General features: G+C 54.1%; 1 protein-coding gene across 2 annotated transcripts in view; it reads left to right on the top strand.

The window, feature by feature from the left end:
- ABHD11 (abhydrolase domain containing 11) overlaps nt 1-12,555 on the top strand; it is a 130,886-nt gene extending 118,331 nt beyond the window's left edge. For both annotated transcript variants that reach the window (XM_053275039.1, XM_053275041.1), the window contains exon 6: nt 12,396-12,555. In XM_053275039.1, the coding sequence (XP_053131014.1) occupies nt 12,396-12,540 (145 nt within the window). In that variant the 3' untranslated portion in view covers nt 12,541-12,555. The remainder of the gene's footprint in view (nt 1-12,395) is intronic.
- The last annotated feature ends 1,256 nt before the right edge of the window (nt 12,556-13,811 follow it).

Below are 13,811 nucleotides of genomic sequence, written 5' to 3'. Positions count from 1 at the left end.
GAGGGGATAAAATAGACACAGGGCTGAGGAAGAGGCTGGGGAAAGCATCGTAGACGGTAAAACACACAGAGAGAGACATACACACAGGGCTGAGGAAGGCGCTGGGGAAAGCAACGCGGAGGGGAAAACACACACACACAGGGCTGAGGAAGGCGCTGGGGAAAGCAACGTGGAGGGGGAAAAGCACACACACACACCGGGCTGAGGAAGGCACTGGGGAAACCAATTTGGAGGGGGGGAAACACTCACACAGAGGCCTAAGAAAGGCGCTGGGGAAAACAATGTGGAGGGGATAACACAAACACACACAGACGGCTGAGGAAGGCGATGGGGAAAGCAACGTGGAGGGGAAAACGCACACACACACACACACTGGGCTTAGGAAGGCGCTGAGAAAAGCAATGTGGAGGGGAAAACACACAGAGACACACACAGGACTCAGGAAGGTGCTGGGGAAAGCAACGTGGAGGGGAAAACACACAAAGACACACACAGGGCTGAACAAGGCCCTTGGGAAAGCAACTTGGAGGGGAAAACACACACAGGGCTGGTGAAAGCAACATGGAGGGGGAAACAAACACACAGGGCTGAGGAAGTGGCTGGGGAAAGCAACGTAGAGGGGAAAACACACACACAAAGGGCTGAGGACGGGGGGCTGGGAAATCAACATGGAGGGGAAAACACACACACACAGGGCTGAGGAAGGGGCTGGGGAAAGCAACAAGGACGGGAAAACACACACACACGGCTGAAGAAGGCGATGGGGGATGCAACGTGGCGGGGGAAACACACACACACAGAGGGTTAAGTAAGGTGCTGTGGAAAGCAATGTGGTGGGTAAAACACACACACACACAGGGCTGAGGAAGGCATTGGGGAAAGCAATGTTTAGGGGATAACACACACACACAGGGTTGAGGAAGGGGATGGGTAAAGCAAAGTGCAGGGGGAAACACACACACAGAGCTGTGGAAAGCGCTGGGGAAAGCAACGTGGAGGGGAAAACACACACTCACACACAGGGCAGAGTACGGTGTTGGGGAGAGCAACATGGAGAGGAAAACACACACACACAGTGCTGAGGACGCGCTGGGGAAAGCAACGTGGTGGGTAAAACACACACACAGGGCTGAGGAAGGAGTTGGGGAAAGCAATGTGGAGGGGAAAACATACACACACAAACACAGGGGGCTGAGAAAGGCACTGGGGAAAACAACGTGGAGCGGAAAACACTCACACAGGGCTGAGGAAGGAGCTGGGGAAAGCAACGTGGAGGGTAAAACACACACACACACGGCTGAGGAAGGGGCTGGGGAAAGCAAAGTAGAGGGGAAAACAAACACACAAACACAGGGCTGAGGATGGCGCTGTGGAAAACAACGTGGAGCTGAAAACACACACACACACAGGGCTGAGGAAGGAGCTGGGGAAAACAACGTGGAGGGTAAAACACACACACACACGGCTGAGGAAGGTGCTGGGGAAAGCAACATAGAGGGGAAAACAAACACACACACAGGGCTGAGGAAGGAGCTGTGGAAAGCAATGTGGAGGGGAAAACACGCACACACACACAGACACACATGGCTGAGGCAGACGCTGGGGAAAGCAACGTAGTGGGGAAAACACAGACACACACAGGTCTGAAGAAGGGGCTTGGGAAAGCTACGTGGAGGGGAAAACACACACACAGAGAGACACACACACAGGGCTGAGGAAGGTGCAGGGGAAAGCAACGTGGAGGGGGAAATATAGACACAGGGCTGCGGAAGAGTATGGGGAAAGCAACGTAGACGGGAAAATACACACACACACACACACAGGGCTTAGGAAGGCGCTGGGGAAAGTATGGAGGGGAAAACACACACACACAGGGCTGAGGATGGCGCTGCGGAAAGCAACGTGGAGGGGAAAACACACACAGGGCTGAGGAAGGCGCTGGGGGAAACAACGTGGAGGGAGGAAAGATCACACACACACAGCAGAGGAAGGCGCTGCGGAAAGCAACGTGGAGGGGAAAACACACACAGGGCTGAGGAAGGCGCTGGGGGAAACAACGTGGAGGAGGGAAAGGACACACACAGCAGAGGAAGGCGCTGGGGAAAGCAGAGTGGAGGGGGGAAAGCACACACACAGGGCTGAGGAAGGCGCTGGGTAGAGAACGTGGAGGGGGAAAAGCACACATAAACACAGGGCTGAGGAAGCGGCTGGGGAAAGCAATGTTTAGGGGATAACACACACACACACAGAGGCCTGAGGAAGCGGCTGGGGAAAGCAACATGAAGGGAAAAACACACACACACAGGGCTGAGGAAGGCGCTGGAGGAAGCAACATGGCAGGAAAAACACAAACACACACAGAGGGCTAAGGAAGGTGCTGTGGAAAGCAATGTGGAGGGTAAAACACACACACACAAACAGGGCTGAGGAAGGCGCTGGGCAAAGCAATGTTTAGGGGATAACACACACACACACAGAGGCCTGAGGAAGCGGCTGGGGAAAGCAACGTGAAGGGAAAAACACACACACACAGGGCTGAGTAAGGCGCTGGGGAAAGCAACGTGGAGGGGAAAACACACACTCATACACAGGGCAGAGGATGGTGTTGGGGAGAGCAACATGGAGGGGGAAACACACACACACAGGGCGAAGGAAGGCGCTGGGGAAAACAACGTGGAGGGGAAAACACACACAAACAGGGCTTGAGAGGCACTGGGGAAAGCAACGTGGTGGGTAAAAAACACACACACAGGGCTGTGGAAGGAACTGGGAAAAGCAATTTGGAGGGGAAAACATACACACAAACACACGCACACAGGGCTGAGAAAGGCGCTGGGGAATACAAAGTGGAGTGGAAAACACACACACACACGGCTGAGGAAGGGGCTGGGGAAAGCAACGTGGAGGGAAAAACACACAAACACACACAGGGCTGATGAAGGCTCTGGAGAAAGCAAAGTGGAGGCGAAAACGCACACACACACACGCTCGGCTTAGGATGGCGCTGGTGAAAACAACGTGGAGGGGAAAACACACACACACACACACACACTGGGCTTAGGAAGGCACTGGGGAAAGCAATGTGGAGGGGGGGAAACAAACAGGGCTTTGGAAAGGGCTGGGGAAACAACATGGAGGGGAAAGCGCACACACACACACACACTGGGCTTAGGAAGGCCCTGGGGAAAACAACGTGGAGGGGAAAATGCGCACACACACACACACTGGGCTTAGGAAGGCGCTGGGGAAAGCAATGTGGAGGGGAAAACAAACAAACAGGGCTGAGGAAGGGGCTGGGGAAAGCAACATGGAGGGGAAAGCACACACACACACAGAGGGCTGAGGAAGGCGCTGGGGAAAGCAACATGAAGGGGAAAACACACACACACGGCTGAGGAAAATAGTGGGCAAATCAACGTAGTGGGGAAAACACACACACACAGAGAGAGACACACACACAAGGCTGAGGAAGGCGCTGGGGAAAGCAACGTGAAGGGGGGAAGCACACACACACACACACAGGGCTGAGGAAGGCACTGGGTAGCGCAACGTGGAGGTGGAAAAGCACACACACACACAGGGCTAGGGAAGGTGCTGGGGAGAGCAACGTGGAGGGGAAAACACACACACAAAGCGCTAAGGAAGGCGCTGGCGAACGCAACGTGGAGGGGAAAACACACACAAACAGGGCTTGAGAGGCGCTGGGGAAAGCAACGTGGTGGGTAAAAAACACACACACAGGGCTGTGGAAGGAACTGGGAAAAGCAATTTGGAGGGGAAAACATACACACACACACGCGCACACAGGGCTGAGAAAGGCGCTGGGGAATACAAAGTGGAGTGGAAAACACACACACACACGGCTGAGGAAGGGGCTGGGGAAAGCAACGTGGAGGGAAAAACACACACACACACAGGGCTGATGAAGGCTCTGGAGAAAGCAAAGTGGAGGCGAAAACGCGCACGCACACACGCTCGGCTTAGGATGGCGCTGGTGAAAACAACGTGGAGGGGAAAACACACACACACACACACTGGGCTTAGGAAGGCACTGGGGAAAGCAATGTGGAGGGGGGGAAACAAACAGGGCTTTGGAAAGGGCTGGGGAAAGCAACATGGAGGGGAAAACGCACACACACACAGGGCTGAGGAAGGCGCTAGGGAAAGAAACGTGGAGTTGAAAACACACACACACATAGGGCTGAGGAAGGGGCTGGGGAAAGCAACATGGAGGGGAAAGCGCGCACACACACACAGAGAGGGCTGAGGAAGTCGCTGGGGAAAGCAACGTGGAGGGGAAAACACACACACACAAAAATGACTGAGGAAGGCGCTGTGGAATGCAACGTAGTGGGGGGAAAACACACAAACAGGACTGAGGAAGGGGCTTGGGAAGGCAACATGGAGGGGAAAACACACACACACAGAGACACACACACCGGGCTGAGGAAGGCCCTGGGAAAGCAACGTGGAGGAGAAAATATACACACAGGGCTGAGGAAGGGGCTGGGGAAAGTAACGTAGAGGGGGAAACACACAAAGGGCTGAGGAAGGCGCTCAGGAAAACAATGTGGAGGGGGGAAAGCACACACACACACACACACAGAGGGCTGAGGAAGGCGCTAGGGAAAGCAACGTTGAGGGGAAAACACACAAACACACACATGGCTGAGGAAGGCGCTGGGGAAAGCAACGTTGAGTGGGGAAAACACACACACACACACAGAGGGCTGAGGAAGGCGCTGGGGAGAACAACGTGGAGGGGGAAAAGCACACACACAGGGCTGAGGAAGGTTCTGTTGAAAGCAATGTGGAGGGGGAAAAGCACACATACACAGGGCTGAGGAAGGTGCTGTTGAAAGCATCATGGATGGGAAAACACACACACACACTGGGATGAGGAAGGCATTGGGGAAAGCAATCTGGAGGGGAAAAGCACACACACACACAAAGGGCTGAGGAAGGCGCTGGGGAAAACAACGTGGAGGGGAAAACACACACTCATACACAGGACAGAGGACGGTGTTGGGGAGAGCAACATGGAGGGGAAAACACACACACACAGGGCTAAGGAAGGTGCAGGGGAAAGCAACGAGGAGGGGATAAAATAGACACAGGGCTGAGGAAGAGGCTGGGGAAAGCATCGTAGACGGTAAAACACACAGAGAGAGACATACACACAGGGCTGAGGAAGGCGCTGGGGAAAGCAACGCGGAGGGGAAAACACACACACACAGGGCTGAGGAAGGCGCTGGGGAAAGCAACGTGGAGGGGGAAAAGCACACAAACACACACAGGGCTGAGGAAGGCACTGCGGAAAGCAACGTTGAGGGGAAAACACACACACAGCAGAGGAAAGCGCTTGGGAAAGCAATGTGGAGGGGAAGACACACGCAAACAGAGGGCTGAGGAAGGGGCTGGGGAAAACAACGTGGAGGGGACATCACACACACACGGCTGAGGAAGGCGCTGTTGAAAGCAATGTGGGGGGGGGAAAGCACACATACACAGGGCTGAGGAAGGTGCTGTTGAAAGCATCATGGATGGGAAAAAACACACACACACTGGGATGAGGAAGGCATTGGGGAAAGCAATCTGGAGGGGAAAAGCACACACACACACACACAGGGCTGAGGAAGGCGCTGGAGAAAACAACGTGGAGGGGAAAACACACACTCATACACAGGGCAGAGGACGGTGTTGGGGAGAGCAACATGGAGGGGAAAACACACACACACAGGGCTAAGGAAGGTGCAGGGGAAAGCAACGAGGAGGGGATAAAATAGACACAGGGCTGAGGAAGAGGCTGGGGAAAGCATCGTAGACGGTAAAACACACAGAGAGAGACATACACACAGGTCTGAGGAAGGCGCTGGGGAAAGCAACGCGGAGGGGAAAACACACACACACAGGGCTGAGGAAGGCGCTGGGGAAAGCAACGTGGAGGGGGAAAAGCACACAAACACACACAGGGCTGAGGAAGGCGCTGCGGAAAGCAACGTTGAGGGGAAAACACACACACAGCAGAGGAAGGCGCTCGGGAAAGCAACGTGGAGGGGAAGACATACGCAAACAGAGGGCTGAGGAAGGAGCTGGTGAAAACAACATGGAGGGGACATCACACACACACGGCTGAGGAAGGTGCTGGGGAAAGCAACGTGGAGGGGAAAACACACACACAGGGCTGAGAAAGCGGCTGGGGAATGCAACGTGGAGGGGTAAACACACACACACAGAGATGGCTAAGGAATGTGCTGGGGAAAGCAACGTGGAGGGGAAAACACACACACACATAGGGCTGAGGAAGTCGCTGGGGAAAGCAACGTGGAGGGGATAACACACACACACAGAGGGCTGAGGAAGGGGCTGGGGAAAGCAACGTGGAGGGGAAAACACACACACACACACACACACCGGGCTGAACAAGGCACTGGGGAAACCAATGTGGAGGGGGGAAAAAACACACACACAGGTCTAAGGAAGGCGCTTGGGAAAACAAGGTGGAGGGGAAAACACAAACACACACAAGGCTGAGGAAGGGGCTGGGGAAAGCAACGTGGAGTGGAAAAAGCACACACACACACACACACACACAGGGCTGAGGAAGGCGCTGGGGAAAGCAACATGGAGGGGAAAGCGCGCGCACACACACACATAGGGCTGAGGAAGGCACTGGGGAGAGCAACGTGGAGCGGAACACACACACACACAGGGCTAAGGAAGGCGCTGGGGAAAGCAACGTGGAGGGGATAACACACACACAAAAAAAAATGACTGAGGAAGGCGCTGTGGAAAGCAACGTAGTGGGGAAAACACACACATACAGGGATGAGGAAGGGGCTTGGGAAGGCAACATGGAGGGGAAAACACACACACAGAGAGACACACACACCGGGCTGAGGAAGGCCCTGGGAAATCAACGTGGAGGAGAAAACATACACACAGGGCTTAGGAAGGCGCTGGGGAAAGTATGGAGGGGAAAACACACACACACAGGGCTGAGGACGGTGCTGCGGAAAGCAACGTGGAGGGGAAAACACACACAGGGCTGAGGAAGGCGCTGGGGAAAACAACGTGGAGGGGGGAAAGCACACACACACACAGCAGAGGAAGGCGCTGGGGAAAGAAGAGTGGAGGGGGAAAAGCACAAACACACACAAAGGGCTGAGGAAGGCGCTTGGTAGAGAACGTGGAGGGGGAAAAGCACACATACACACAGGGCTGAGGAAGCGGCTGGGGGAAAGCAACGTGGATGGGAAAACACACACATACATAGGGCTGAGGAAGGGGCCTGAGAAATAAACATGGAGGGGAAAACACACACACACACAGGGCTGAGGAAAGTGCTGGAGGAATCAACATAGAGGGTCAAACACAAACACATAGGGCTGAGGAAGGGGCTGGGGAAAGCAACATGGAGGGGAAAACACACACACACGTCTGTAGAAGGTGCTGTTGGAAGCACCGTGGCGGGGAAAACACACACACACAGAGAGAGGGCTAAGGAAGGTGCTGTGGAAAGCAATGTGGAGGGTAAAACACACACACACACAGGGCTGAGGAAGGCACTGGTGAAAGCAATGTTTAGGGGATAACACACACACAGGGCTGAGGAAGGGCCTGGGGAAAGCAACGTGCAGGGAAAAACACACACACACACAGGGCTGAGTAAGGCGCTGGGGAAAACAACGTGGAGGGGAAAACACACACTCATACACAGGGCAGAGGACGGTGTTGGGGAGAGCAACATGGAGGGGAAAACACACACACAGGGCTAAGGAAGGCACTGGGGAAAGCAACGTGGATGGGAGAACACACACACACAGGGCTGAGGAGGCGCTGGGGAAAGCAACGAGGTGGATAAAAAACACACACACACGGCTGAGGAAGGAACAGGGGAAAGCAATGTGGAGGGGAAGACATAAACACACACACACACAGGGCTGAAAAAGGCACTGCGGAAAGCAACGTGGAGGGGAAAACACACACACAGAGCTGAGGAAGCGGCTGGGTAAAGCAACGTGGATGGGAAAACACACACACACACAAACAGGGCTGAGGACGGCTCTGGGGAAACCACCGTGGATGGGAAAACACACACACTCACAGGGCTAAAGAAGGCACTGGGGAGAGCAACGTGAGGGGAAAATACACACACACACAGGGTTGAGTAAGGCGCTGGGGAAAGCAACGTGCAGGGGAAAACACACACACACATAGAGGGCTAAGGAAGGCGCTGGGGAAAGCAATATGGAGGGGGGGAAACACACACACAGGGCTAAGAAAGGTGCTAGGGAGAGCAACGTGGAGGGGAAAACATACACACAGGGCTGAGGATGGCGCTGGGGAAAGCAACGTGGAGGGGAAGACACACCCAAACAGAGGGCTGAGGAAGGAGCTGGGGAAAGCAACGTTGAGGGGATATCACACACACACGGCTGAGGAAGGGGCTGGGGAAAGCAACGTGGAGGGGAAAACATACACACAGGGCTGAGAAAGCGGCTGAGGGAAGCAACGTGGAGGGGAAAACACACACACACAGAGATGGCTAAGGAATGTCCTGGGGAAAGCAACGTGGAGGGGAAAACACACACACACATAGGGCTGAGGAAGTCGCTGGGGAAAGCAACGTGGACGGGATAACACACACACACAGAGGGCTGAGGAAGGGGCTGGGGAAAGCAAGGAGGAGGGGAAAACACACACACACACGGGGGTGAGGAAGGGGCTGGGGAAAGCATCGTGGAGGTGAAAACACACACACACACACACACACCGGGCTGAGGAAGGCACTGGGGAAACCAATGTGGAGGGGGAAAAACACACACACACAGATCTAAGGAAAGCGCTTGGGAAAACAACGTGGAGGGGAAAACACAAACACACACAGGGCTGAGGAAGGGGCTGGGGAAAGCAACGTGGAGTTGAAAAAGCACACACACACACACATACACACAGGGCTGAGGAAGGCGCGGGGGAAAGCAAGGTGGAGGGGAAAACACACCGAGACACACACAGGACTCAGGAAGGTGCTGGAGAAAGCAACGTGGAGGGGAAAACACACACAGACACAGGGTTGAGTAAGGCGCAGGGGAAAGCAATGTGCAGGGGGAAACACACACACACAGAGGGCTAAGGAAGGCGCTGGGGAAAGCAACGTGGACAGGAAAAAGCACACACACACACACACAGAGGGCTGAGGAAGGCGCTGGGGAAAGCAAGGTGGAGGGGAAAACACACAGAGACACACACAGGACTCAGGAAGGTGCTGGAGAAAGCAACGTGGAGCGGAAAATACACACACACACAGGGTTGAGTAAGGCGCTGGGGAAAGCAACGTGCAGGGGAAAACACACACACACAGAGGGCTAAGGAAGGCGCTAGGGAGAGCAACGTGGAGGGGAAAACACATACACACACAGGGCTAAGGAAGGCGCTGGTGAATGCAACGTGGCGGGTTAAACACACACACGGCTGAGGAATGCGCTGGGTGAAGCAGCGTGGAAGGGAAAACACACACACACACAGGGCTGAGGAAGGTGCTGGGGAAAGCAATGTGGAGGGGAAAACACACACACACAGGGCTGAGATAGCGGCTGGGGACAGCAACGTGGAGGGGAAAACACACACACACACACATGGCTGAGGAAGGCGCTGGGGAAAGAAACGTCGAGTTGAAAACACACACACACATAGGGCTGAGGAAGGGGCTGGGGAAAGCAATGTGGAGGGGAAAACACACACACACAGGGCTGAGATAGCGGCTGGGGAGAGCAACGTGGAGGGGAAAACACACACACACACACACACAGGGCTGAGGAAGGCGCTGGGGAAAGAAACGTGGAGTTGAAAACAAACACACACATAGGGCTGAGGAAGCGGCTGGGGAAAGCAACATGGAGGGGAAAGCGCGCACACACACACACACAGAGGGCTGAGGAAGGCACTGGGGAGAGCAACGTGGAGCGGAATACACACACACACACACAGGGCTAAGGAAGGCACTGGGGAAAGCAACGTGGAAGGGAAAACACACACACACACAAATGACTGAGTAAGGCGCTGTGGAAAGCAACGTAGTGGGGAAAACACACACACACAGGGCTGAGGAAGGGGCTTGGGAAGGCAACATGGAGGGGAAAACACACACACACAGAGACACACACACCAGGCTGAGGAAGGCCCTGGGAAAGCAACGTGGAGGAGAAAACATACACACAGGGCTGAGGAAGGCGCTGGGGAATGCAACGTGGAGGGTTAAACACACACACGGCTGAGGAATGCGCTGGGGAAAGCAAGGTGGAGGGGAAAACACACAGAGACACACACAGGACTCAGGAAGGTGCTGGAGAAAGCGACGTGGAGCGGAAAATACACACACACAGAGGGCTAAGGAAGGCACTGGGGAAAGCAACGTGCAGGGGAAAACACACACACACAGAGGGCTAAGGAAGGCGCTGGGGAAAGCAACATATAGGGGAAAACACACACACACACACACACAGAGGGCTGAGGAAGGCGCTGGGGAGAACAACGTGGAGGGGGGAAAGCACACACACACAGGGCTGAGGAAGGCGCTGTTGAAAGCAATGTGGAGGGGGGAAAGCACACATACACAGGGCTGAGGAAGGTGCTGTTGAAAGCATCATGGAGGGGAAAACACACACACACACAGGGATGAGGAAGGCACTGGGGAAAGCAATGTGGAGGGGAAAAGCACACACACACACAGGGCTGAGGAAGGCTCTGGGGAAAGCAACGTGGAGGGGAAAACACACACACACACAGGGCTTAGGAAGGCGCTGGGGGAAGCAACGTTGGGACACACACACATACACACAGGGCTCTGCACCCAGAAAATGAAGAACAAGGACTTACAGTGGATTTTGTCTGCCCTAAGTAGCACCAAAACACACACACCAAGGCAGGGAGGGCTTGCTTGCTCGAGCACTGCAGAAAATGAAGAAACCTCTCCCCACTTCACCTTCCATTTGGAGTGAGGCAACCAAATTAAAGGCAGATATTTATGTGTGTGATGCACCCACCCCAGACCACAATTCAGGCAGCACACCCCAGCCCAAACCTCACTGACCCTCCAAGGACTCTTAGTCTTTACATTTGGGTGGGGGCGGGGGGAATCCAGAACAGAAGTACACACTACATGATCAGAAAGCAAAGTCAGTGATCATTTTTAGAACAGTAGCTTATTTTACTTACTTGTAAATGAGTTAGGCACACATGAAGAATCAAGCAGTACTGTTGTCTAATAAGCAGCAACACAGGCACAGCGCGAACGCCTGACCCATAGCCAGGCCAGTACAGCAGTTGCTGCTCTCTCTCTCTCTCTTTCCAAGACCTGATCCACGTGGTCATGCAAGGAGCATGTGCAGCACAGCATTGATTCATTGAACTGGCCAGCAGGGGGGTGCCACCAGCCATTGAGCTCCCACTGTAATAACTAACAAGCTGCCCCAGCCGCGCGCAGCCTGCCCAGCCTGGAGATCTTTCTCATGAGTAAGTTGCGAGGGCGCTGGCTGCTGTGCCTGCGCGGGGGATGGGGCGCCGAAGACGCTGGCCCGCTCGGCGCCCACCGATTCAATTTGGGGAAAAAATTGGAAAGAATTTTTTTTGTTTTGTTTTGTGGTGGTGGGGGAGCCAGGCGTGGGCAGGGCAGGGCAGGCACTTTTCCGCCCTCTTCACCTGGCACCTAGGGCACGTGCCCTGCATGCCCTACCGGTAGTTACGCGTCTGCTAGCCAAGGCAAACCCTGCTTAGCAAATGGGACAGTTCATGCTCACTACCACAAGACCAGCTCTCTTTCCCCTGATCCAACAACAGGCTGGATCTTAGCTGCACGTGAGTGCTGTAAGGAGGTCTAGGGAGGAGAGCTGGTCTTGTGGTCGCAAGCATGATTTGTCCCCTTAGCTAAGCAGGGTCTGCCCTGGTAGCATATGAATGGGAGACTACATGTGTGAGCATTGTAAGATATTACCCTTAGGAGATAATGGGGCTGCTCTGGGAAGAGCAGAAGGTCCCAAGTTCCCTCCCTGGCAGCATCTCCAAGATAAGGCTGAGAGAGATTCCTGTCTGCAACCTTGGAGAAGCCACTGCCAGTCTGTGAAGACAATAATGAGCTAGATAGACCAATGGTCTGACTCAGTATACAGTAGCTTGCTTCCTATGTAAGTGTCTCTTCTGTGCCACTGGGTGCAGCCAGCCACTCACTCACTCACTCGTATCGGTAATTCCACAGGTAATTCCCATATCGGGCCTCTTGAGCACAATTCGGAGCACAATTCCCAACCCAACCATTTCCATTGGGGGCAACGTAAGCACTGGTCACTGTCAGCTGCCCCGCCTGCTCAGTGCTGTCCATTCTGTCCCCCTTTCTGCAGCTCCGACGACTACCCAGAGATCGAACGGCTGTTTCCCGAAGCGGAGATCCAGTATGTTCCCGACGCCGGGCACTGGGTCCATGCCGATCAGCCCCAAGAGTTCATCGCAGCTGTTTGCAAATTTGTGGCACCCCCTCCAGCCTAAGGCCCTCCGTGAGCCTGTCTCCCAGCACCGAAAAGGCAGGACCGTATGTCTGAATGGGCCGATAGGCTTCCTATCCGGGAGCAGGGGGGGGCTGTGGTCCTGAGCCTCTTGGGGCTGCTGCTGCCATTCTCCAGCCCTGGAGTTCAGAAGTGGGGCTTGGAGATTTGAACAATCAACTTTGCCAGCCTTCCAGGGTGCTGTTGTGGCTGCCGTCGGAAGCCCATGATGGCTGGGGGCCTCCTCCTCCTGCCCGTCTGAGTCTCTGTACAGTATTTAATATTAAAATTAAGTGGTGAGTTTGTCTTGTTTAAACCAGTGAGTTCCGGGGGAAACGTGGGAGAAAGACCGGAGACAGACACAATTTCAACAACATCCAAACATAGCAGTCATGCGATAGGAGGCTGCAGGAGCATAGCTGTCATTCGGAACATAGGAAGCTGCCTTATCCTGAGTCAGACCCTTGGTTCCTTGAGCTGAGGATTCTCTACACTGACTGGCAGCAGCTCTCCAAGGTTTCAGGCAGGGGTCTTTCTCAGCCCTACCTGGAGATGCTGCCAAGGATTGAACTTGGGACTTTCTGCGTGCCAAGCAGTTACTCTGCCACTGAGCTCTGGCCTCTGCCCTTAGGAAGCTGCTGGCTACTGAGTCAAGCTATTGGTCTGTCTCGCTCAGTATTGTCTACACTGACTGGCAGCAGCTCTCCAAGGTTTCAGGCAGGGATGCCTGGGAGTTCCCCACAGCCTGGAGATGCTGCCAGGGATTAAAAATGGGGCCTTCTGCTTGCTCACAGATGCTTTTCCGACAATAAATAGTTACTCAAAACTCTAATATGTATTTCAGCTCATATTCTCAGACTAAATTTCCACTGCCTTCCGTCTCGGAACTTTACCAGTTCAGAGGTTTTCAACCCCGTTAACACTCGAATGCTTATTGCTGCTGAGAATCTGGAATGCATATGGATTTTGACTCTAGTCTCTTTTAACTCAGTTTCTTAAAAGCAGACGCCGCATTTAGATAACTTAAAACTTAGTGTTGCCAAACATTTACAGATATCTGGTTCAGTGTTATAATTCCTCTTCCAATGTTGAATAACAAGCTTCGGCCATGTTGTGAACTGCCCTGAGCCATTTTTGGAACAGCAGTACATAAATTTAATAAATAAACAAATACATGAAGTCCTCTGAGCAGTAAACCAAGTTTTCCCAATCCATTCTTTATGTCCGCCACTGAAGTCTAGGTACTTGCTGTTGACCCATAAAGCATCCTGAGAT

Source organism: Hemicordylus capensis, chromosome 12, assembly GCF_027244095.1.
Source record: "Hemicordylus capensis ecotype Gifberg chromosome 12, rHemCap1.1.pri, whole genome shotgun sequence".
NCBI lineage: Eukaryota > Metazoa > Chordata > Lepidosauria > Squamata > Cordylidae > Hemicordylus > Hemicordylus capensis.
Note: the sequence above shows the minus strand (reverse complement) of the source record. Positions and strands in the feature narration are given on the sequence as shown.